General features: G+C 33.2%; 2 protein-coding genes across 6 annotated transcripts; one reads left to right on the top strand and one right to left on the bottom strand.

The window, feature by feature from the left end:
- The first annotated feature begins 18,344 nt into the window (after nucleotides 1-18,344).
- Nucleotides 18,345-20,150, top strand: LOC141682634 (large ribosomal subunit protein eL42-like). The gene is made up of 4 exons (XM_074487339.1): nucleotides 18,345-18,499; nucleotides 19,355-19,534; nucleotides 19,767-19,841; nucleotides 19,936-20,150. Exons 1-4 carry the CDS (start codon nucleotides 18,497-18,499, stop codon nucleotides 19,993-19,995), a joined length of 318 nt encoding a protein of 105 aa, XP_074343440.1. The 5' UTR covers nucleotides 18,345-18,496; the 3' UTR covers nucleotides 19,996-20,150.
- A 3,431-nt stretch (nucleotides 20,151-23,581) lies between these two features.
- Nucleotides 23,582-25,156, bottom strand: LOC141682786 (uncharacterized). Of its 5 annotated transcripts, none has more exons than XM_074487481.1 (4): nucleotides 24,636-25,156; nucleotides 24,123-24,299; nucleotides 23,967-24,033; nucleotides 23,582-23,890 (listed from the first exon to the last, which is right to left on the bottom strand). In XM_074487481.1, the coding sequence occupies exons 1-3, from the start codon at nucleotides 25,095-25,097 to the stop codon at nucleotides 23,977-23,979; spliced, it is 696 nt and encodes a 231-aa protein (XP_074343582.1). In that variant the 5' UTR covers nucleotides 25,098-25,156; the 3' UTR covers nucleotides 23,582-23,890; nucleotides 23,967-23,976. The 5 variants fall into 5 exon arrangements, 4 of the variants coding, with proteins under 4 accessions (XP_074343582.1, XP_074343583.1, XP_074343581.1 ...); XM_074487482.1 differs by having other exon boundaries at nucleotides 23,582-23,867; XR_012559946.1 differs by lacking the exon at nucleotides 23,967-24,033 and having other exon boundaries at nucleotides 23,582-23,858; nucleotides 24,636-25,153.
- Between the last annotated feature and the right edge of the window lie 2,182 nt (nucleotides 25,157-27,338).

Below are 27,338 nucleotides of genomic sequence, written 5' to 3'. Positions count from 1 at the left end.
CAATTTACTAATTTAAACAAAGTTCTACTCTTGCTGCCAAAAGTGAATTGGTTGCACAAGTTACCGAAGTGAACAAAAGAAAATGGTTGCTTAATCTCCAAAATGTACCATCGAAATTAATTTAAATTAAAAACTTTGATTTACTAAAATTTAAATAGTAAATTTATTTAAGTCAAATTTATAAAAAAAAATTGCTAAATCAAATTTATAAAATAAATTTATGTAAATTTAAATTAATAAAATAAATTAACTTAACAAGATTTCTCGTCAATTCAAACAGTTTCCGCACACTGAGCTGCACTGGGTTAAGGATCCTGATTTGTGTATCAATCAGCAAACTTTGATACCAATTACTAGGTCCCGGAGTATCGTAGAAGGGGGTTTTAAATATGATACTCACTAAATTAAAAAATTCTTTCGAATCTTTTACGGATATAAACTTTAGTGTTCGATTAGTGGTTCCGTGTTTTTGAGGTTAATAGTGTTTGGAACAATAAAATGAGGAACACAAGATATTCGGGGAAGTATATATTCATATATAAATCTGCGAGGGTGTTGCTACACTTCAGTAAATAGATTAATCGGTTACAATCTAAGAACAACAAAGTTCATAGCTACTACAAAGATCAACAAATTAAATCTTATACAATGATCTAGCTTTTGTTTATCTAAAGATTTAATTATCGGGTAACGATTATAATGCCCCTATGAATATACAAGAGTTAAACCGGGCATTATAATGTTACTCCGGTGAGAAGATAAACGAATATACAAAAAGCTTAAGCTTCTCTGTAAAACTTTGATGCTGCTTTATATCACCTCCCGTCTGAGAAGAAGATAAAATAGAACAACTGAAATTGTTAAACCGGTGTGCTGCTTAGTGTAGACTTTTATATCAATTCACATATGTGGCTAAAAATGAACCATACAAATAAATTGATTGAACAACAAACTTGTGGCTGAGGATTTACTTGCAACCAAAGCTTCTTCCTTTGACTTGCGACCAGAGGGAGGATATCTCGCACTTAGTTTTTATTCCCACAAAAACTTACTTGCGACCACAGGAGGGAAGCTTTTGTACTTGGTTTATTTTGCTCCAAAAAATTACTTGCGACCCCCTGTGAACTAGTACAAGTACTTAGTTTATTTTTGTGTCTTCATGTTACCTGCGACCAGGAGGGAGGGAGGGAGTAGTACTATTCTGCTTCGCAAGTAACTTACTTGTACTTAATTTATTTTGGCCACCAAAACTTACTTGCGACCTGCTTTACAGTAGTACAGGTGACCTTGTATACTTGAACAGAAAAAAGTTCACCCGGTTCCTTTCCTTTTTCGTTTACTTCTTCTTCTTCTTTCCTTTTTTTTTGTTTTGTTTTTTTTGTTTTTTTTTGTTTTTGTTTTCTTTTTCCTCTTTTTTTTATTTTTCTTTTTCTTTCTTTTATTTAAGTTTAAATTGCAACTAAGTTAATTTATAAAATAAACTTAAATATAACTTATATAAATAAACTAGTTTAGATTTATAAAATAAACTTATTTAAAGTTTATAAAATAAATTATTTTAAGTTTATTAAAAAATTATATTAAAGTCTATTAAATAAATTTATTTTTGTTAACAATTAAACTTTATCAGATAAATGTTCAATCCAAGTACGTTCCTTAACTTAACAATTCTTCTAAAAATAATACCCAGATTCCTTTCACGAGCTGTTGACGCCTAGTACAACTGGTCTGGTTCACAGACGACTAACCCCGATTCAGGTCTTCGTATTATGACCTTCATTACATTGTTAAGCTTGCAACAACTTTATCACTTCGGACACTGACTGTCAATAAATAATTGTACTTTCACTGGAATCATTTCTGGTACTTTAGATAACGTCTTCATTTCTACTATAATCTTGAATACTTCATTCACTGCTCTTCACTGACGCTTGAACATATAAATGAACTCCTTTCAGTGAGTAAAACTTCAAGACTGCAGCTGTCTTCTTTAACCTCTGTCTATACCATGTCTTCAAATCTTCAGATTCATATGTGTTAGTCCCTAACAATGCAACAAGAATTACAGAAGGGGGGTTGAATGGAATTCTTGAAACTTTTTCACAAAGATATAAAATGTTCTATCTTAATAATATATAACTGTGTGAATTGATTTGCAAACTGCGGAATAGTAACTTGGAATGAATCAATACACAAGTAATTAAAAACACAAGTCTTTAAAAACTTTCTGGTGGATTTGAATGTATCTACCAGAGATATATAATATATCAAGAGAACTCTGTGTAGCAATTAGCTCACAGCTGCTTACAAATTTTTACAACTAAGATTACAGAGAAATGCTAAGAATACAGCTTACAAATGTTTCTCTCTTGGTTGCTTAGTTAGTTGTTCTATTTTCTACTTCTTGGTTTATATAACACCAAGATTACAAAGTAATAAGATGGGATAATAAAACAAAAACTATCAAGTCTAATACTATGCTACTTCATTACTCTTTTCCAGCATATTTGAATATCTTCATAATAACATGGAAATGGCAATGCTTCTTTGTACTCTAAAACCCAGTTGAATAGGCTTCCACATTCCATTTGCATACACTCGACGCATGTGACTGTGTTGTCACTGTCAACAGATGTTTGAATTATTTATCCATCGGGTTCATGATCATCCGTCGGGTTGCCTAGTTGATCATCCGTCGAGTGGCATTATTGTTTATCCGTCGGGTAGCTATCTGGCACTTGACTTCATTTCATTTATGCAGAATTACAAGACATCATCTATGTACAATTAATCAACCTATTCTGCATATCTAGTTAAAGTCAACATGACTTGAGTACTACTACAGAATCTAAACAATGTGCATGCAGAAATGTGCTACAGACTTATTCTTACATAAGCTACTCACTCGATGAATAATAAATCATCATCCGTCGGGACTATATTGACTCATCCGTCGGGACTATAATCCTTATCCGTCGAGTGCTACATTTTTCACTAAGTAAAATCTATCAAGGTGTTTTGTTAATGAAATCATCAAGTACACAACATATTCACAACAATCTCCTCCAATTTATGTCTACTGGAATTGTAGCCATAAATTAAGAGAAACTTGATGTTCACAAAACACCCTAAAAATACAACTTTGAAAGTAAGTAGATAAGACTGTAAAGTGCTTCAATTAACAAAATGTACAAAGTTTAGCTCACAGTCATTTTCAAGGTGCTCCTCTAGCCTGAGCATATTTATCTAGTTCCTTGAAGGTCTGGATCTCTTTCCAAGCTTTTTGTTGCTTTCTTTTATCTGATTTTGGAGCTGTCTGTGGAATTCCAGTTCATCAGATTCTGAGAGATTTAGCTTTTCTTGCATCTCCAAAAGAGTCTCATTGCTAGAGATGCTCAATTGGTCTTCTTATCTGAAATATCTTCTAACTCCTTTGTCATCCATGGACTCCATCAGCCAGTAGGGCCTTAGATGCACTCTTCTCCCTGTGTAAGAAATAGTTAGAGTCTTTGGGAGTGCATCTTTAGCTCTAATACTCCTCAGTTCTTCAATCTTCTTTAGAACCAGTATTCTTGCAGTTACATTGAACCCAAAGTTCTTCTTGAAAGATGAATAAACCTTTATCAGTACAGCTTGGCTTTCTTGAAGGATCCTGTGAAGTGGCCATTGAATCTCCTTTCCTCCCTTGTACTTGAAAACTAACCTTTCAGGTAGATTTCTGTATGCATCAATCCCCCTCACTTCTTCTAGTTCATCTAGATAGAGATTTAGTTCAGAGAATTCCTTGATGTCACACAAGTACATGTAATCTCCCTTGTTGACTTTAGATTGAGCTTTGACTAGAGATTTGGATTTGAGAGGTGACAACTTCACTTTCTTGACTACTCTTGACTTTGTTCTCTTTGACTTGTTAAGAATTGGGAAATTGAATTCAGGAATTGGTAGACTCTCCCAGTCTATTGGTTCATCCTTAGGCATAATAGGTTCACCATGAATGTACCTATAAGGATCAACCACCTTAATGTCTTCAAATACCACTGAGGGTTTTGGTACTTGAGTTGTAGTTGGAGTGGATTCCTTGGGAAACTGATCCTCCAATTCCTTACCAACAAAGTTCAATTTCCTTTTGGTTCTTTTGGCCAATTCCTTGTATCTTTGAGATTTCGTCTGTTGTGGTTCAACTTGCTTCTTTGGATCTTGAGATTCAGTGATTTCAGATGGCTGAGCAGGAATTTGTTGTGTTGGTTTCACAGCTTGTAGCTTGGCCAAGATAGCAGCTTGCTCTTTTTTTTGCTTAGCCTTTTTGGCATCTAGAGCAGCTTGTTTCTTTTCTTGCTTTAGTCTCACCTTTTCTTCTCTCTTTGCTTGAGCAAATTGAGGATGTCCAGCCACTACACAAATTTCTTTAGCATTTCTGAAAATTTTAGCAATTCTCCTTTTTAAAGCTGAATCAGCTGGATCCTTGTAGAAGGCAATTGATCTTGACATAAGCTTCTTCTCATCAGGTTTAGGTGTCTCATACACTGTATCCAAAGGGTTCTTTAATGATGATTTTGGATAGTTCACCCTTGGCTTCAGAATTATTTCAGCCTTTGGAGATTTGATGCAAGATGGCTGTCCTTTTTCCAGATAGCTCATGCTCATTTCATTCACAGAATTGTGCTTGACTTGAGAGTGATGAATGGCTGACTTTTCTGGCTTCTTTACTAGCCCAAACTTCTTTTGTATGTCCTCATCAATTTTCTCCCAGTTGATTGGGTTCAACTGCTCCTTTTCAGCTTCTCTTAAATTGGCTGCTGCTTCATTGATCAGATCAATACTGTCTATTACTGGTGGCTTGGTGAAAGCAATTGTAGGAATAATTACTTTACTGATTTGAATGTGAAGCTTCTCCCCCTCACTTGGTCCTTTCTCCCCCTTTTTGTTATCATCAAGTTAAGTAGAGGAGGAGGTTTGTGCAGCCACCAGTTTTCGAAGTAAGTCTGTCTATTGAGCTTGATGAAGATGAATGGCTGTTAGAGATGCTGACATTCTTGTATCCAAGGCATCTAACTTTGTGGCAAGATCAGAATTTTTCCTGAGTTCTCTCTTGATGTCAAGCATTGTGGCTTCTGGAAGCTTAGAGTCCATCTTGTCAGAAATAGCCTTTTTTATCTCATCAATATTACCCTTGATGGTGTTGACATCTCTAGCATGTTGGAAGCCTTGAATCTGTTGTAGTTGCAGAGAAGCAAGATGTGCTTGAAGGAGCTTCTTGGTGTTGGCATTTGTAGGGGTTTGAAGAGCAGAATTTGTCTGATTTATGAGTTGGATCAGGGTTGTCTTGAAGTAGTGTTCATCACAATGCTTTGAAAATTCCCATGATGGCATGCCTGATCTTGAACTGGGACCTACTTCTCCCCCTATGTCCAATGGCTCTTCTTCACTATCTCCACCTTCATCTCCAAAGAAATATGCAGAACCACCAGTCTCATAATCAACAACACCAGCTGTAGAGGGCAAAGCTGTGATGGCATCCTTAGCTCTTAGCATTGACTGAGTGGTATGCACCAAATTGAGCATCATTTATGCATTGTCATTGCCCTGTTCAGCTAGAAGTTGATAAGCTGGAACAGGGTGAGTAAATGCCTCAGCATCAAGGGAGGTGGAATCTATAACAGCTTGAGGTTGCTGAGATAGTCCCTCCCTATCTACATCCTGGACATTCATTAACTCACTAGCAATGACATCCATCATTATAGCTCCTGTACCTGCATTTCTCTCTTGTTCTCTCTTTTGTTGCATCAGGGTCTCACCCTGGCTCCCCACCCTCACACCCTCACCTTCACCATCTAAGGTGGGACTCCTCTCACTCTCTTTTGCTAATCCTGAAGAAATGGATTGCATATTTTCACTCTTTTCCTCTCCTTTTTCCTGGGAGCAACCTAGACTCTCACTCATAACACTCTATTCTCTCAATCCTAAGAGTGACTCTACAACCACTAAGTCTTCTGCACTAGAGATAATAGATGAAATTTGAAGTTGTGCAGAGACACCCGACGGATGAGGAATATCCATCGGGTTAGCAGTTTGACTATCCGACGGATAAATGCTGTTAAGCTTATCCGTCGGGATACAATCACTACTCGATGGATGAGCAATATCCATCGAGAGAGTAGAAATGAATGAACTTGGAATTGAAACTATTGTGGACTCTGTGCTGATTGATGAGATTTTGGGCACAGATGTTTCAACAGTTCCTGAAAGAATTGGCAAGTGAGCCAACAAATCATCCAAAAGATGATGCTCACTTGCACTAGATTTTGGCTTCCCCAACAAAGTTAAAGAAGGGGAATCAGGAATTGATGTGTTGATCATATCCACATCCATAGAGTTTGTGGGAGAATTTGGTGTTTGAGGTGCTTCTATAACTAATGAAATTTCGCTGTGACTCCACATTTATGGGAGCCACATCAAGCTGAATTTGTGAAGGTGCAGTGACTGTGTCTTTAGCGCCAGTTTGCACAGTGTATGAACCCTGTGCATCCCCAAGGGTTTTTAATTTCTTCTTTCTGGCATAAGTTTGGGGTGAGCTAGTGTCCCTTACCCTTTTGACTTGTGCTCTTGGTTGAGAGCTTTGTTCAATAGTCACATCCTTTTGGGAGGATGCAACTAGAAATGAGCTTTTATCCTTATTAATCACTGCAGTTTGTTGGGAAACTGCAGTGTGGCTAGGCTGGGAACCACTCAACTCTCCATCCTTATCCTTAGGGTTTCTTTTATGTTCCCCATGTCCCTTGCCTACCTTATCCACCTTCACACTCCCCTCTTTGGTTTTGGTGGATTTTGCAACTGGCATCTTTTGAGAGATACCAGAGGGGGCTTTCTTTGATTTGGATTTTGAAATTTTTGATGATTTAGTAGCTTGGGTAGGCAACTGTTGGGTCATTTACACAGTTGCCATGGCTACACTAGAATTTAAAGAAATTTGTGAGGTTGGAATAGTAGGGACAGATGAACTTACCTCACTTACCTGAGGTGCTTCCATTACAGGGAAATAGAAGAGTGGCCTCTCCTTGTGATGATTTGCCCTGTTCAAATCTGCAATAATTCTTCTCTCTTGAATCCAACAATTAATTTGTTATTTGGGTTCTCAAGCACAATTTCCTCAGAGAGGTGGTTAGCTAACATCATGAAAAATCTAGCATAATAAACATTTTTACCCCTCTTATTTAACTCCCCTAATTTGAACCCCAACTCAAACAAGATCACTAAAATTAAAGAACTTATCTGTAATTAGCATGTAAAGCATGGAAATATTGACGGAATCAAAATTACTGATTTAACCAGAAAAGACCTTGGTCACTACATCACACATGAAACTTCATTCCTTCCTAAGACCCAATCTCCTAATGTCACTTAACTTAGAAGTAGAGAGTGCATAGTTCATGGAATTAAGCATATTAACTATATCAGTGTCTGTGTGTGGTGAAGTCACAGTATTATCAGGAATCTTGAAACATGCTTTGATAACATCACTATTAATACAGAATTCCTTACCTTTAATGGTGAGTGTGATGGTCTTATCTGTCGAGTGGTATGAAGCAGTAGTCCACATCTCTTCAACAACCTCACAGAAGATGGTGGGTGATTCTAGCATTGCATAGCTGAGTTTGCAGTTCTTCATAAAATCCATCATTTTGTGGTAGTCACTTGAATGTTAATCCCCTTGTTTACTAGAGCCGTGAAGTTGTTCTTCTCATAGATGTATCCAGTTTGTGACATGATCTTGGCTACTGGTGCCATTGTTAGAGAGTGGAAATTGCAGAGATAGAGATGATAGTTGCTTTTGAGAGAGAGAATTTAGAGCAGATAATTTGAGAATGATAAAAGAAAAGCAATGGAAATGGAATAAGCTTTTATACTATCTCAAAAATAACTGAAAAAAAATAATAAAGTAACTAATGAAAATTGCCCAAAATAGCCGTTTAAAAATAAACTGTAAAAATTCCTTCAATTATCTGTCGTGTTATTCTTACAAACTGTAAGTATAATCGATGGATAATGTTCAGGAAATTAACGGCTAAGATTAAGACAATTCGACGGATGAGGATAAACTGTTATCCGTCGAGTTATAAAATATTCCAGAAAAATAATTGATTTTATTTACAAACAGTATTCCGACGGATGATCAAACTCGATGGATAAAGATCATCCGTCGAGATGTAAATTTTGACTTAGTCAAAATTCCATCTGAGACTGAAAAAAATTAAATTTCTGGCTGCAATACAACTTGCAAATTATCTAAAAAGATTTAAGAGTAATTTAGCATACCTAACTCACTTACCAACCTTGAGAAGGTGGATTCATCCAGTGGCTCGGTAAAAATATCTGCAAGCTGCTTTTCACTTGGAACAAAATGTAGTTCCACAGTACCATTCATTACATGTTCCCTTATGAAGTGGTACTTGATGTCTATGTGCTTTGTCCTTGAATGTTGCACTGGATTTTCAGTGATGGCAATTACACTTGTGTTATCACAGAAAATGGGAATTCTTTCCACTTGTAGACCATACTCTAGCAATTGGTTTTTCATCCATAAAATCTGTGCACAGCAACTGCCAGCAACAATATATTCAGCTTCAGCTGTGGAAGTAGAAACTGAATTTTGCTTTTTACTGAACCAGGACACAAGCTTGTTTTCTAGAAATTAACAGGTTCCTGTTGTACTTTTTCTATCAATTCTACAACCTGCATAATCTGCATCTGAATAACAAGTTAGATCAAAACCAGAATCTCTAGGGTACCAAATGCCAAGTTTTGGTGTTCCCTTGAGATATCTGAAAATTCTATTAATAGCATGGAAATGGCAATGCTTCTTTGTTCTCTAAAACCCAGTTGAATAGGCTTCCACATTCCATTTGCATACACTTGACGCATGTGACTGTGTTGTAACTGTCAACAGATGTTTGAATTCCTTATCCGTCGGGTTCATGATCATCCATCGGGTTGCCTAGTTGATCATCCGTCGAGTGGCATTGTTGTTTATCCGTCATGTAGCTATCTGGCACTTGACTTCATTTCATTTATGCAGAATTACAAGATATCATTTATGTACAATTAATCAACCTATTCTGCATATCTAGTTAAAGTCAACATGACTTGAGTACTACTACAGAATCTAAACAATGTGTATGCAGAAATGTGCTACAGACTTATTGTTACATAAGCTACTACTCGATGGATAATAAATCATCATCCGTCGGGACTATATTGAGTCATCCGTCGGGACTATAATCCTTATCCGTCGAGTGCTACATTTTTCACTAAGTAAAATCTACCAAGGTATTTTGTTAATGAAATCATCAAGTACACAACATATTCACAACAATATGCTTCGAACATTGTCTATCTTCAATCAATGTCAATACACTGAAATCTTCAGGTAGCACTTATACACTGAATCTGCATCATTTCTGAAATCCTGAAAGTCTTTAACCTTTATTCTTCACTGAGGGATAATCATATTAATGAACTTCTTTTAGTGATATGTAAACAGACTTCAAGCTTTCTTCTAATTTTTTGATTTTTTGTATTTGCCTTGTCTTCATTTCTTCTGATTTCTTGTGTAGTCACAGTATTATTAACCTGTCATGTTCTAGTATTGTTCTCATATTGAGTTATCACGTAACTGTTCATACAACTACGCAGTCTCACCAACAGGGTTAGTGGTCACGAACGTGGAGTACTCATACCCAACAGATTGAGGGTTCACTGTTGCATGTAGCTGCTGAAATTGGGGATTCGTCGCTTGAAGAGCCGGGGGATTTGTCCCTTGTGGCGGATCTTGGATTGGGGGATTCATCCCTTAAGGCTGAGCCTTAGATGCCCCTACAGCGGTTCCTCCTTGTGTGGAGGCATAGGTTGAGTGTAGAGGTATCTCCACTATTGAGGAGATCGTCTACGATGGGATAAGATCATCAGCTCCCCTGTTGTTTCTACTCCGTGTGTTCACCATGGTTGTTATTTTCCCACAGACGACACCAAATGTTGTGGAATAAAAATTAGGGTACTTTAGTAATTAATGCTAAGGTTTGTGAGTTTCGAGATTTAATGGTCGCTCTCGCGGTAGGGACTGTATGTCCTCATTAGGTGCCTACATATCCCTGTATTGTAGAGAAGCAAGCCAAAAACGTATTTCTAGGTTGTGGGTAGAGCCCTTTATATAGAGATGGGTCTAGGGTTAGACTTGTGTTGGGAGACTTGGTGGACAAGTCTCCTACTTAGATGGTAATTAGGAATCCTGTAAGGGAAGAAATTCCAGATCCTTCCTTGTAGGAATTTGTGTCCGTTTTGAAAACGTGTCTCTGCTTTTCTAGACGTATTGGGCCTAGTCCTTGAACATCTCATGTTCGTGGACCTTGACGACCTCTGCTAGTGGGTCTTGACCGCTTGGGCCGTCTCTAGCCTGTTATGAGCCTAGACCGGTCTGGTCTGTATTGGGCTTTGGACAATAATTCTAGGTGTAATTAATGCGACATTTAATATATCTTTAAGATGTATTTTCAATCCATATCATCATTATTTTTTTAAAGAAAAATGTGAAAATTAAACCAATTTAGCATATTGTCGTAATTTTAACAAATCTCATGAAAATTCATGTAAAATTTCGAATACTTTTTAAAATTGGGTCAAGTCCGAAAAATAATAATTTACTACCGATAAAATTAATATGTTTGATGCATTTATCAATTGACTTGATCCTATAAACACCTAAAACACTTTTTTTTTATTAATATAAGATATTAATAATTGATTCAGGAGATGAATCAGTGAATTGTTGGTTATTCTTTTTCACAAAAATATGATCTATTATCGTAGGACGATAAGGGCCGATATTGTATTCACTCAATTATTTAAATGAACAAAGATGTTTATTTAAATGATACTTAGAAACCAAATTACAAAAGTTGTTGGGCATTTTTGGCTCACTCTTGCTTTGTTAATTTCTTATCCTTTCAGAGATACATGAGGATAACTGTAGATAGATTGCAGTAGGTAGCGCTCTGGAGAGATCCCAGCTTCAGAGAAATGATTATCTCACAGAAAATAAGATGAGGAAGTTGGTAAAGAGGTAATGAAGTCTGAGTTAGTTTATATAAAAGTTAAGATGTTTCATATTCTTATTTCATACCATAACCTCTAATTGATTCATGAGTTGAGGGGTCATCTGTATATTTGTGTTAATATACAGGTTTATACTATTTAATTTTGTTTGGTGATACGTAATCCTGACCCCGGAATTGGGGGCTGTCATATAGGATGTTCTTGTCGAGATTGTAATTCTAATTTACTAAACCTAAACAGTGACGACGTATTTTCGGCTGAATCATGTAGTTATTTTTTGAGTATTTTTTTAAAAGGTGTCAAGTTATGATTTTAAATTTGAAATAAACCGAAATGCGTCGACTATTTATAATTATAATCGGTCTAAATATTTTTTTTTTCTAATTAAAAACACACATGCAGGGAACTCCTTACCTCCCACAAGGGGTACCAGAGCACAACCAATGCACCAAACATTTTGTTGGCTAATCAGTCTAAATATGTAGTACACATGTAGAAATTTATTTATAAGCGAATTCATTTTTAATATTTTATTTAAAAAATTAATAACATGTACATTTGAATTTCTTTTCATATTACAAAGGTACGAGATATATTTATAAATCAAAATTTTATTAATAAATAAGTCAATGATTTGTTTATGAGATTGCTGCCCTGAGGTCACCCTCAGGTAACAACCCTGAGGTTAAAACAAATATAATACAAGTGGGGGTTATTTTTGTAAATACATGGGGGAGTCAATTATTACAAAAATGATATCCAACATTTGTATAAAAAAGTGTTATAACCTTAGATAAGATACTTGAGGTCAACCTCAGGCCCATTTTTCTTTTTGTTTATTTACTTTGCTTAACTTTATATTTTAAATACAATTATTTAAAATTAACTCTACAAATATGATCCATTAATTTCGTTTAGAGCTAAATAAAATATCCACTATTTACGGCAGTACCACATTTTTTTATGTAAATATTAAAAATAGGGTAAATGAGTCATTTTAATATATTAATAAAATGTCTCATAAATTTTATTTTCTTGCTGGCTTATCTATCTATACTTTTATATATTAACTAATACTATTATATAAACGATGAAATATTAAAAGTTTTGGTACTGTACCTATTTTTTGGTACACGCTTAATTTACCGAACTACCATTACTTACAAACTTCTTATTAATCAATAATAATATATTAGAGTTATAGGTAGACTAGGATTATATTTAGTAAAACCTTATTCTACATCAGTTCTACGTTAACTCGAACGTTGTGTTAAACTTAAACTTACAACAAAGGTAATATATTAAAGTCTACACGCAAAAATATCTTACATATTAACTACGAAAATCCATTGGATTTTTTTTTTAATTTTACTACGGTCATAAGCAGGAGCATTATAAGAATTCCAAACGGGCAGATGCAAACACACGTATCTATACTATTATATTAAAGACGGAAAAATGAAAGTTTAGTTGGTAGTCATCTCGTCACCATAATTATATTAATATTTACAATAAAAAACTCTCATAAATAAATAATAATATGTCTAATAGTTTTCGTTAAAACAAAATAATATATAAAATTCACCCGGCCGGGCTAAACAAAATTATACTAATGACCCAATTTTAAATAAAATATTAAAAAAAACTACATATAATTAGTTGGATTTGGAGAATCGGGCGAAAATAAAATAATAAATATTATTGATCCCACTAAAAATATTATATTATTGGACCGGACTTCACAAAATAAAAATTTGAAAAGAAATTCGTGAAGTCGATATTATGTCATCAAATTAAAACAAAATAGTACATATTATCCATTCGATCTAAAATAAAATAATAATCACCCCGGTCTAAAATAAAATTAAACAAAATAAGGAGTATAATTAGCTGGATTTGGTTGATATAATTGGCCTGAAGCTAACATACATTTTTTTCTATTGACACATAAAATTTTATCATTAATTCGGGTTTAAACATATTAAATTAACATAAATCTGAATATAGTTAGTTGGATTTGGTCGGTTAACCGACTAATGACAATTCATATACTATTGATCTCAGCTAAAATTTATCTTTTAATGAAATATAATAATCTTTCGTTAACATACCTATAAATATCAGTAAAAATATAAATTTCAATCATTACATTATTTTTTAAAACTGTAATATCACTAACTTATACACCAATATGTATATTAATAAGTATTATCAAATCATATTATTAAAATTTCAATTAAATAAGTTTCATAACTTAAAATTTTTACTTCAAATTGAATTCAAAAAAATTATGTAATATTAATTTAGACTAGTATATATATACTCCCTCCATCCCATTTTAGTTGTCACATTTCCTTTTATAGAAGTCAAATTGACCAATTTTTGACCAACGATTAAACATTATTCTTAAATTATTTCAAAAAACTAAAAATTATATATTAAAGTAGATTAAATCTACTTTCTAGTGATGTAATTTTTTATTTTGTTCAATCCTAAATTATTAATAAACTTCGGTCAAATTTAAGTCAATTTGACCGGCACAAATACATATAAGACAACTAATATGGGAAGGAGGGAGTACTATAATAACCGGAATGGGGTATAATTTGGTATACCTTTTTTTATTTGGTTTGTTTATCCCAATTTATGACTGTTAGATCTTTTTAATCAAGCGATCAAGACCGTTAGATTCAAATACTAAAAGAATATATATTAATTAAACTCCGAGGTTCGAACCCCGCCAACAACAAATATTTATATTATTATTTATACCATACTAAATCTCCCAGGTTCGAATCCATTAACAGCAAATAAAGATTCAGGTTCGAATCCCGCCAATAACAAATATTTATATTATTATTTATAAATATACTAATAAGGTAATGATCCACATTTTTTTATTATAATTTTAAATAATATAAAAACATTATTAAAGATCTATACATAAAACGGGTTGTAAAACTAGTTATATATATATAGAGAGTCTTACTCCAATACAAACTAAATTAAAATACAAACTACAAACTACACCTCCCACATACAACTACACATAATTTCCTCCATTTTTAATTGAATTTTTCCCGTCAATTAGTGAAATTTTTTTAAAATCTAACTTCACTATATTTTTCTACATCATCCAACAATCAGTATGAATGTCATATTTTATATGGTTCGACAATAAATCACTAATTATGTTTACGAGAATCACTAAAAGTACTGGTTCTGGATTTAGTACTGATTTCAGTTTACTGATTCGGGTAAGTTTAAATACTGATTTTTCGTCAAAATATAGCAAATATGCTATGCAAATCGATAAGTGGGAGATGAATAAAAATACGGTGAAATCTATTATATATATAATACTGCAACATCAAGTTTTGGGGAAATATTTTATTCATGTGAAATTACTGTTTTACCCCAGTTTATTTTTAAGTTATATAAAAATATTGTTGTCAAAAAGTTTTGAACCCAAGACCTCTACCATGAAATTAGAGGCCTTAACTAATTGAGCTAAAGACTCACTTGATAAAATAGAGAAAACAACTTAGTATAATCACGTGTAACTGGGTTTATATTTAATCTAATATTTATTTAGTATTGAAAGGTGCAATGCTTTTGGATTAATGTGAAATAAAATAATTCGAGATATGGGTAACTAGCTCATTTTGATATACAAATTTTATACCCATGATTTACAGCGGATTATTATTATATTTTAGTAAAAAAAATTATTGTGCTCAGCCTATATTTAATTTAATATTTATAACTTAATACATGTAAGTTATAGCGGGGTTATTAATATTATTTGTTGTGTTCGGCCTATATATAATTTAATATTAAATATAAGAGTCATATAAAACAAAATAATTCGAGATATGGGTAACTAGCTCATTTTGATATACAAATTTTATACATGTGGGCTACAACGGAATTATTATTATATTTTAGTACAAAAAATTGTTGTGCTCAGCCTATATTTAACTTAATATTTATTTTTAAATTAATATTAGATAAATGATTAAAGATTTGGGTGATTAACTCATGTTGATATATCAACTTTATACCTGTGGGTTACAACGAGATTACTACTAACAACATTACCTAGATGCTCACTTTTTTATTTTTTAATAACATTAATTATTGAGCTAGATGATAATTTACTTTTATTTCGAAATTACAATTTTACGCCCGAATTCAGATAATTATTTAGAATTATTGTTGTCATTGGGAATTAAACCCAATATATATACGTTTAAATTACTAACATCAACCAACTTAGTTATAGGTTCACTTATTTACTTTTTAATAACATTAATTATTGAATTAGATGACTATTTACCATTTATTTTAGTACTTATATAAAATTAAATAATTCGAGACTTGGCTAATTAACCGGTTTCGATATACTAAGTTTAATTCAAATTTATAGTTGATCAATTTTTGGTCATTAAAACTAACATATAATTTATATATGTATTACTCCCTCTGTCCCTCCCATTTGTTTACACTTTCCTTTTTTGGATGTCCCTTCTAATTGTTTACATTTCAAAACTTTCCAAAAATAGTAAGGTTTTTATAATTTTTAAAATAACTACATCCACTACTTCTCTCCACTATACCCACTTTATACATATAATATTAATCGGTCCCACTACTTTACTCACTTTTTTAACTTTTCTCCACTATTTTATCATTTTTCGTAAACTCCGCGCCCCATCCAAATGTAAACATTTGGGAGGGACGGAGGGAGTATATTATAAACAAATAGTTATGTTTATCCCGACGGGAGAAAAAAATTCACGGGTTGGGCGATATAAAACCAATTGAGTTCTCTTTTAGTCATCTACAAGAGGAGATCATAAAAAAATATATTTAAAATTAAAGAATTGAAGGAGATTATTTTTTATGTCAAAACGTATGTAAATTTAATCACAATCTTATAATAAGAGCTAATGATCTTTTTCTATCAACCGGTAATTTTTGCAAAAATGTGAACATTAAATAATATTTATGAATATATAATCCTGAAATCACTTATACTCATAATCATATTATATGTGTTGTAGTCTGTAGAGTATGCCCATGAATTGAACGGGGGAATCAGTCACTATTGCTGATAGTGTAATATGACGGAAACATAAAAAAAAAATAATGAATCTCTTTAAACGACAAAATGATTATAATTATTTTTGTAATTTACATAAAATTCTATTATCAATTTTTTTCATATTTATATAAAATAAAATGATTCAAGATTTGGATAATTAGCACATTTCAATATACTTACTTCATGTATGCCAATATGATTATAATTATTTTTTAATTTACATAGAATGTTAAAATCAAATTTAGAATCACATGCATACATTAAATATATATTTTTTTGATAATAATAATAAGTAATAATTTATTAATCATAGAGACTTGAGTGATTAACTAATTTCGATAAACTAACTTTATACTCGTGCACAACAATATGATTATGGTCATTTTTTTAATTTATATAGAATTTTATTAACAAATTTAATCATAGACATTCACATATTAAATAATACTTTTTCGATAATATATTACTAGTGAACGATACTTTATTAATTATGCTATTTTATGTTTCAACCTTCGTAGTTTAATAGCCTCCATAGAAACAAATCACTGACTTAATAGTAAATCACTATTTTCATTTATAATGCTACACTCTAAAATCTACATTAGCGATATAATATAACACTACAAGGAAAATAAGATGTAACAACGATTTATGCCAATTATCTGAGACCCTCAAAATACTTTTGAGTATCGAGATGCTATCTGAGACCCATATCAAACAACGGTACGTAATTGTTATCTAAGATTCGGTAAGACCCCAACAATGTCTTTAAAAAGCATTGTAAGAAGGTTGGATGTAACAATAGTTTAGCATTACTGATCATTGTAAATCATCTAATTAATCAAGTATTTTTTAGGTGATTATCAATATGTAATCTCCGTTACTACAATGTTTTCAAACTACAACCAGCTTTGTGTGTCTTCCACGGAAACAACACTAAGTTCTTTGAGAAATATAGTAAGAATGTTGATCGTCAAACAACACTCCAATACTACTGACTATTGAAATACATCTACTTACTCAACTCATTATTAGATGATTAACAATAGATTATCTACCTTAACACAACGGTTTCAGGCTATACCAATCGTTGTATATCGTTCACTAAGACAACGTCATGTTCTTTGAGAAACGTTGTAAGAAGGTCGATCAAATAACACTCCACTATTACTGATTATTGTAAAATATCTACTTAGTCAGCTTAATGCCAGGTGATTAACTTATAAATTTAAGTATATTCATCGCCGCATTAATCGTTCTAACTTGAACCACAAAGTATCGTATTAGTAACACACAAATATCGTAAATGAGTACAGAAAAATCACCAATAATTTTTGTCAAAATAGAGCTAGCCCGTGCCTTGCACGGGTAATAGAGCTAGTTATTTTTTTTTAAAAGTTAACCAACAAATGAGAAAAGTAAAATTAAAAACGAAGGGGAAAGTGATTAAACATGTGGGTCTCATTGGTTTGTAGTTTGTATTCTAATTTACAAACCAATATTAGAATACAAACTACAAACCAATAAGACCCACATGTTTAATCACTTTCCCCTTCGTTTTTAATTTTACTTTTCCCGTTAGTTGGTTAACTTTTTTTAAAAAATAATTTCACCGTATTTTTATTCATCTCCCACTTATCGATTTGCATAGCATATTTGCTATATTTTGATGACAAATCAGTATTTAAATTTACCCGAATCAGTAAACTGAAATCAGTACTAAATCCAGAACGAGTACTAAATCCAGAACGAATACTTTTAGTGATTCTCGTAAACATAATTAGTGATTTATTGTCGAAACATATCAAATATGATATTCATACTGATTGTTGGATGATGTAGAAAAATATAGTGAAGTTAGATTTTAAAAAGAGTTCACTAATTGACGAGAAAAATTCAATTAAAAATGGAGGGAATTTTATGTAGTTGTATGTGGGAGGTGTAGTTTGTAATTTGTATTTTAATTTAGTTAATATTAGAGTAAGACTCTATATATATATTTACGAATACTTGTCCATGAAAATTAAACTTCAATCCCATTATCCTCGTCATACTCAACTTTTTCCCCAAAACGAGAAGAAAATCCGGATCCAGGTTTAAACTTAACTTTGGGCTTTTGACTATTGTAAATTTTTAAGTCCAGTACGTTATGAAGGCCCTAAATAAGGCCCAATAAAAGAAAACCCTAATCCTTATAACCAAACCTCTTTTGCAGTCTCTGTTGTGCTTCTTGGTTTCATTTTTTCACATCTCGCCGCCACATCTCACTGCTGCGCTTCAACCATGGTAATTTATCCTCTTCACTTAATCTTGTGTGTATATATATATGTATTCTGTATCTGTATTCAACAACATTGTTTGCTTATCTGATTATTTGGTTTCGTTAATTATGCCACTTTGAGGTTACGTATGATTATCTTACTAAAATTAATAGGGGTTTTATTGAACAGTAATTCCAATTTTCAAGTTTTTGAAATAGTGTATTCAGAAGTTATGTTAGTTGCATCATTTCAAACATCACTTCTAAAGGATTTGATATTATTTGCTTTAACTGAGTCTCGACTCTCAGCTAGTTGGATATTTTGCTTTTGTTGATTATTATTCGTGTAGCAAAGCCTGTGTTAATGTTCGAATGTTTGTTAGGACATGTATGGTATGTTTGATTGACATCACCAAAAAATATCCTGCATTCATTTGTGAGTTCCCGAAAACTTTATTAGGAAGTTTATTCTTTGAGAGCGGAGTTAGTGAAGAGCTTTCGTTAAAGCTGATAGAATGAAAATTTCAGTGAAGATCATGTGTAGAACTGGACCGTTAGAGAGAATTATCTGTTTAGGTGCCATCAGCTAAAGTTTTGATAATGTTAGGTAACTATTAAAGTTTTTTGTTTCATGTTTGTATTATTCAGTCTTGTGACACTACTATTTGATGGTAAATTTGGTCTTTCTTTATCATTCTAGCTCGGGTGTTAATTGATATATGTTAATACCTGGATGTGTTGGAATGTTCATTTCAAGTGTTATGTCAGTCGACTAGCAGTATCATCATTGTTAAAGATTGAGTGCAGATAAAAATTAGCTTTAACTATAAGTTGTGATACTTAAGTTGTAATATTTTAACACCTTTTTTTTTCTCCTGAAGGTGAATGTACCAAAGACCAAGAAGACATACTGCAAGTCTAAGGAATGTAAGAAGCACACCTTGCACAAGGTGACCCAGTATAAGAAGGGAAAGGACAGCTTAGCTGCCCAAGGAAAGAGGCGTTATGATCGCAAACAGTCTGGTTATGGTGGACAAACAAAGCCTGTTTTCCACAAGAAGGTACCTACCAGTTTTTTGTATTCTAAAGAATTTTGCAATGCTGTATTCCTTTGTGTTCTAAAGGAGTCTCCCTTTAATGCACTTCTTTTGTCAAACAAGAGAAAGAAACAACAAAGTTTTCCATTAAGAACTGAATCTATTCAGGGCTGTTTTTTTGTCATAGGTGTCCTACTCTTTGATGCCATCTCTATTTTTGACTAATTCTGTCATCCTAATATCTTATCTTTTACAGGCCAAAACCACCAAAAAGATTGTGCTGAGGCTGCAGTGCCAGGGCTGCAAACATGTGTCGCAGCATCCTATCAAGGTTAGCTTCTCTATTTTTAGTGATCATATGCCCTAACATTTCATATCGTTTTAGTGTACATTTCAACTTGAAATGCTCTATATTTGGTGTGCAGAGATGCAAGCATTTTGAAATTGGTGGAGACAAGAAGGGAAAGGGAACCTCTCTGTTTTAGAAGACCAGTGGTTACAAAATTTATTTTTGTTACTGTACTTTGTCCTTGTGGACGTATTTCAGTTAAAACTTATTCTCAGTTAGCATTGCACTGTTTCTTATGACATTGATAGATTTTGCTGGTTTAATTTGTGATATGAAGATTGAATTAGATTATGTCATGTTTTCTTATTCCTAAATCTTAATATACGCATTAACTCACTATTTATCCAATTGTAGTATCTAAATGTTATCAATTGTAGTGGAGGTGAAATAAACTGGATCACTATCAGTATTAGAAGTTGAAACCTAAATTTTGGCAGTATATTAGGTATGTTTTTAGTGTAAGATCTAACACTTGTTTATTTGCTTTGAATTTTTTTAACAGCTATTGTTATTGTTCTTTTGTTGGTTAACCCAAGCTAACAAGGAAGACAAATAAAATTGAATTGAGTTGTATTTGATGAATGGAGTTCGAGTTTAAATCTCGGACTGAACTTAAACTTGTTTAATAATAAGATATGTAGAGATTCAAAGAGCCTGGTTGAGATTACTCAAGAGCTCATCAATTAAGATATGCCAAAACGATGCACAATTGCTTGTTTTGTTGATCATGAGGATTGCTAATTTGCTATATAAAAAGGTGAGATTGCTTGTTTTGTCGATTAGGAGGATTGAAAAAAGAGAGAAATGGTAAAATAAAAAAGAGAGATTGCTTGTTTTGGCGAGTAGGAGGATTGCTAATTGCTGTGAAAAAAGAGAGAAATGGTAAATCAAGTTATTACGGTGTTAATTTTTATTGTTAAACAAAAAATATCAGAGTAGAACACTCTAAATTAATAATTTCTAAAGTGACGTGATAACGAGTAATAGTATATCATATATGAACACGTTCAATATGAATATGTGATAACGTTTCTAAACATGATAATTTTCGGTTTCAACAATATTAATTTAGAGGGAGTTCCCTGGACAACTCAAAGAGGTAATTTACCTGTACTTCCACTTGTGCTCTAGGCGATGCCGACTCCGTTCCATCTTTTTTTTTCTTGAAAGGATGTCGACTACATCTTTGTCCCTGGCAATTTACTCTGATAAAGCTACTGGTCTAAATATTAGACCAGTACTCACCCACTCCAAAAAACGTTTTTTTAGGTAATTTAAAATATTTTTCCTATTTTCATTTTAAATCATAGAATTATTTTAAAAATTGTGCCAAAACCAAAACCAAATCAAAAACAAAATAAAAAATAAAACAAAACACACAACTCCTTTTTACTACTCTTCACCCATGAACACTAATTTCCCAACCCCTCTCTATTCGCTCTTGGATTAAATACAACCTTCAATTCTCTCTTCACCCACGAATCCTAATTCCTCCGCTCTAATTCTTTCTTCGATTAAACACTTGATTAAACTGAGGCTAGGTGTGATATGAATTCTTTTCCTTCCTGAATTATGCCCCTTTGTTGCCATGTTATAACTCTGCCTTGCTGCCTTCTTTAATTGCACCTTGATAAGGTTTTCCTAAATTTTCATTTGACTGGTGGCTTAGCAGGAATATAAAAATTTATGATCTTGCTTCTGTACTAAGCTTCGTTTTTGTCTTGTTAACGGATGGTTCATTTAAATCAAACTGATGTTGCATGTATGAAGGCTCAGGTGGCGGTGGGTCATTAAGATTAAAAAGAAAGAATTCATCACCATTCATATTTAACCAATAGAGTAGATTTTATAAGTAGAGGAGCAAATTTAAAAAATCTGTTTTGTATCAACTGAGTACTATAATGACTACTGTAATGAAGATTAATTTTATATTTGTATGTGAGAAGTGTAATGTTACTACCAATTGATGTATGTGTAATACTGTGTTTTGATTGGTTGTCAACTTGTCATTTTAAAAAGTAAAATGGGGGAAAGTTTAGCTAATCTACCTCTAACATTGTGCACCCAATCATTACTAAGCATAGATTATGTAATTTTCTTAAAACCTGTGCTTTTAAGCAAAGAAGAAATGTTTTAAGAGACAGAGGGAGTAGCCTTATTTTTCTTTCATAAATATGGGTTATAGTCTCTTAAAGTTTTTAAAAAATTTTGGGATGAGTCAGAATGGAACTCTCACAAGAGAACAAAGAATAAAATATTAACCATTTACACTATTCAATCGCGCTCAATTACCAACTATAACATCCAAGTCCACAATCAAATGCTTACCGGACCCAATAATCTATCACAGGCCGATCCGAAAAAACTAGCGATTTTGGTATACATTAGTTGTTGTCTTGTATCTGTAAAAATCTCAAACACTTTTATTCTTATCGATTTGGGATGTTACAAATACTCCCTTTTATAGAATCGACGTCTTCGTCGATCTTACAAATAGATACGGAACCCGGATAGTGCCTTTCCACATCTGACTGGACAAAGTTCTGATACCATTTATAACATCCAAGGCCGCAACCTAATGCGTACCGGACCCAACAACCCACTACAGGCCGGCCCAAAAAAACTAGGGATTTTGATACATATTAATTGTTGACTTGTATATATAAAAGTTCCAAACACTCTTATTATTATCGATGTGGGATGTTACACCAACATCTCTGAATATGATGATATCTTGCTCGTTTCTTTTAAAAAATGGCGAAAATTCAAATCTTGTGGAAGAAAAGTTGTGGGGAAAAATTAGTCGTTAGTCAATGTTTTAAGGAATATATAAACCAGTGTTCTAAAAGTCGGCAATAAATCAGGATTAATTGACGATTAATCGTCGTTCGGTAGTAAATCGAATTGATTAAGTGAAAATCGGGTAAATCGTCTTTATTCTTAAAAATCTGAAAAAATATTTAGAAAAATAAAAATAAAATATTAAACTTGTAAATTTTTTAAGAAAAGTAATATTCTCATATACATATTTATATTTTAAATGGTTAAATAATAAATTTTCTTAATTTTTTCATCTCAAACTGATCTCAATTCATAAGTTAGATTTTAAGAATTATATTTACTTTAATAATGTTCTCTATTTTAAATTTATTTATATAAATATATATAAAAACTATATATGTATAATCAAAATAGTAAAATAATTATATGTATTATTATCTATAAATAAAAATAATATTAAATTAAATTTGATTAATGACCCATAGTTATTCCGATTACCCGATTAATCTCTGAACTTTGGTTAATCTCTGAAATGTTCATCTACCAATTAAGTCCGATTTCCAATTTTTACGATGATATAAAGTTGTCAGTGGGTGGACCCATAATAGTGATTGAGCAAATTGTAACGGTGGGTTGTAATGGTGTGTCGAGGAGGACGAATCCTGTGAAAGCCTAATACATAATCGGTTGAAATGTGATGTTTTTAGATGTGAACTGGATTTCTTGCAAGGTGGAGGTGGGAAGTGCTACTGTTTTATGTGTATGATATGGGCAACGCGTGATACTTTAATAAAGCAATTCAGTTCAAACTTCTTCTTCTTGAAAGAAATTGAGCTGCCAATAATGAGCTTCTTTAACTTGGATCTATAAACGTAAGACTCCGCAAATCTTGTTTAGAAAGATTATAACAGAATTATTTATTACAAACATAGAAAACCAAGTAGTAAAACTTAAAGCCTTATTATGGAACAGCAGTACAATAATTAAGAGTTATACATAAATAACCAAATCAACAAGTAAAACACAAAGCATCCATCTGCAACTTTATTCACAGCATAAGATACGCACGTACTGCAGCTCGATTATAGTCACGTAAGGGTTGTAACTTTCACAGCATGAGCTACGTAGGTAAAACACAGCAACGCCAGGACTGAAGCTAGGGATGGTCGATGCCCAGATGGGGGATGCTACATTTTAATGTTGATTCCAACTCTTTGACTGCCCTCCCTAGGTTGTTGCGCGTTATTAGTCTATTAAAATGATATGATTACATTCACAAAAATGCAGACATATAAGTATGTAACTAGTTTTAATAACCCATTTTACCTGGTACTGGCTAATAAAAGTTTCTAAAATGTAGTATATGGATTGTGGACGAATATTGTCTCGCAACCTAATTAGTTGGATGCATAGTTATGTTAAATCATAGGTGCGTATAGTTAGTTTATTGCAACGAAAAATTCCGAACACAATTGAGCTTACGTTTCTCCCAGAGGCGGGTTGAGAGGGCTGTGAGGCAGTCCTGTGATGACGAGAATGCTGAACCATTGACAGAACAATAGCTTGGGAGGACTGTAAGGCACGAGAATGCTGAGTCAGCGGCTGAGCTATAGCTTGGGAGCTATGATCGGTATGCCGATGTGGATGCTCAATTCTTGCCTGATAAATCACAAAACCAAATTCAAATTATCACATAATTCCTCTATCCAGATTTTTTTTCCTTTTCATCCAACTTTATATCTTGTTCTCTTTGATTCGTCCTTGTTGCATCATATTTATAAAAGTTACAATATTGCCCAATCAATTAGGTAAATCCTGAAAGTTAGGGAATCTTACACATACTATTGAAGATATAAGCAAGTTAAACTTCTAAGGTATTGCAATAAATTTAATAAAATATCAATAAAATTCCTAAAGTCCTGCAACAAATTTATCATAAAACAATACAAGGATGACATTGAACTGGCTACCTATATGTAGTTGAGCATGTTATACCTGAGGGGGCTGGAGCCTCCCAGCTGCTAACATGGCATTATTGTCCAAGAATTTGGGACGATCACAGGAGCCGTGCTTATGGTCAGTGGCAGGGCGTCCATAACAACGGATGCAGATGCGGTAAGGGTGTCTAGAGCCTTCAAAGCATTTCACACATGCAAAATAGTCACCAGCCATAAAATTGTCACACTTTTTGCAGAAAGGCCTTCTAGTTCCAATTATATAGTACAGAGTCATGACTTCCCAAAAACCCAAAAGCCCATTGCTGGTTAATCTGTTAAACAGGACTCTTTTCGCGTAGTAACCATGGCCGTTACTTGTCAGGTAGTTCTTGAATTCTACATAATCAACTTTTCCGTTTCTATCTTTTTGCATGCCCTGGAAGAATCTGTTTGCAGATTCTTTAGTGCTCTCAGATCCTTTACGATAATGAACCTCTGCGAGCGCCTGTAAATTATTCATTTAGTTCTTGCTGATATGTAGCTGATGTGTTTAATAACTTGTATAATATTCATGTTGAGTGAACTTATTTATAGTCCAACATACAGACCCTTTTTTCCTATTAAAAAATAAATATATTTAAGATTTTTCTCACTAAATTACAAGATAAAATACAAAATACAAATCACCCATGACGATTTTGATTAAGAATCTAAGTTGTTAGTCAAGTATAGTAGGTGGAATTTGCATGTATTTTCTGTGCAATTTCGTGTAAAAGAATGAATATTGGCAGAAATTGGTATCGATGTCGACTAGTGAACTACTGAACTGTATTCAAGAAAGGAGAGATGCCCAAATAAAGATATATAGAGACATCAGTGGGTGTTAAAAAGATTCTGCAAACCTTTTATATACCTTTAATTAACGGGCCGGAAACAAAATGAACCTGAAAGAATCAAGATTTTTCAAATAAAATAAATCAGATTTTTCCTTTGTTCCAATTACCGATTTTTATAACATTGCTCATAGCACAATAAGCTTGCTTAGAAATAATCTTCTGCTATCCATTTCATTCTTTCTGCTGCTTCTCTGGTAAAAAAATTAAGCAAAGGCTTCCCCTGGACCAAGAATGAAAAACCACAAAGAAGTTTTTCTCAACTTGAATCAATCTGAAACAACTACAAATGAGCCAGCAAAAACTACCAACACATTTGGCACCACAAAATCAAACCTGAAGCCTGATACTATGTCCATTCAAGATCCAGCCACCATATATGAGAGTAAGGTCATGCTTTAAACACAATTATCCAGCTACAGAGCAAAGATAAATCTGACCAGACTCCACGATTCCAAATAATTATAGGGATATAATAAAATAATAAAGTAAGATCTCCACTTGTTTCTTCTCCAGTTCACTCCAGTACTTTGTTGACTTAATGTCTCTTTATACTAGAGTAGAACGGCTGCTTTTTCTGATGTTCCTGAAATTAGGCTGCCACATTTCAGTTATCTCTGTTCACCCACGTGCCTCTGTTTGTAGGTACAACTACCACTTATCAACGGTTAATCAACAGAACATCCGTTGAAGCTTTCATCCGTTGATGCACTCATCCGTTGAAGGATGTTATCCGTTGAAGCTTTAGAGACATCCGTTGAAGCTTAGCTTCTCATCCGTTGAAGGTCTTTAAGTCATCCGTTGATACCACTTCATTTATACAAAATTACAAGGCATGAAATATTTACAATTGGCCTTCCTATCTGCATATCTTCTAGTAGTCAACATGACTCATAGTTTCTCTCAACTTCTAAGAATTACATCTTAAATACAGAGACTGAAATATGCTACAACACTAGACTTATTTCTAAGTAAAGCTACACCATCAACGGATAGCCAAAGTGGTCTTATCCGTTGAGGCTACAGACACTGAATTTCTACTTAAGTGTTTTGTTAAACATATCATCAAACTAATGCACATATATTCCTAACACCAGTCATTCTCTTGTGTAATAAAAGCCCTTTCCTTCTGTTTGAGTAGATCAAAGTATTTTTGCTTATAATCCACAGACTCAAATCTCTTCTTACTAGAATCTGACTTTCTACACTCATTTGCAAAATGCCCTGCCAAGCCACATTTGAAACACTTGAATTTTGACTTATCCACCATGTTTCTATTTGGCTTGGCAGCTCCAAAGTTCTTCTTGAACTTGAGCTTGGAAAATCTTCTTGAAAGGAATGCTAGGTGCTCATCAATGTCCTCCATGTCATCTTAACTCAAAGAATCTTCACTTTCTGCAGCTAGCCCTTTACCCTTGCTTTCACAGGCCTTTGAAGTTGATTCCACAGCTTCCATCTTCACTTCCTTCTCCTTTTCCAGTTCAGCAACTAGTGCAATGGATCCTCCTTTCTTCTTTCCTCTCTCCATTCTTTCATCCTGCTCTATTTCAAGCTCATAGGTCTTCAGAATGCCATATAGTCTCTCCAAAGTAAACTCCTTATAATCTTGTGAGTTTCTCAATGAGACTGTCATTGGTTTCCATTCCTTTGGAAGAGATCTGAGAAATTTCAGATTGGTGTCTTTAGTCTGATAGACTCTTCCATGTAATTTAAGAGCATTTAGTAGCTTTTGGAATCTACTAAAAATGTCAGTGAGTGACTCACTTTCTTCATTGTGAAAATGCTCATATTGCTGAATCAGGAGCTGCATTTTATTTTCTCTTACTTGCTCAGTACCATCACAAATTATCTGTATTGTGTCCCAAACT

The sequence above is a fragment of the Apium graveolens genome, chromosome 9 (genome assembly GCF_009905375.1).
Source record: "Apium graveolens cultivar Ventura chromosome 9, ASM990537v1, whole genome shotgun sequence".
In the NCBI taxonomy this organism is placed as follows: domain Eukaryota; kingdom Viridiplantae; phylum Streptophyta; class Magnoliopsida; order Apiales; family Apiaceae; genus Apium; species Apium graveolens.
This window is presented reverse-complemented; position numbering and strand designations above follow the sequence as displayed.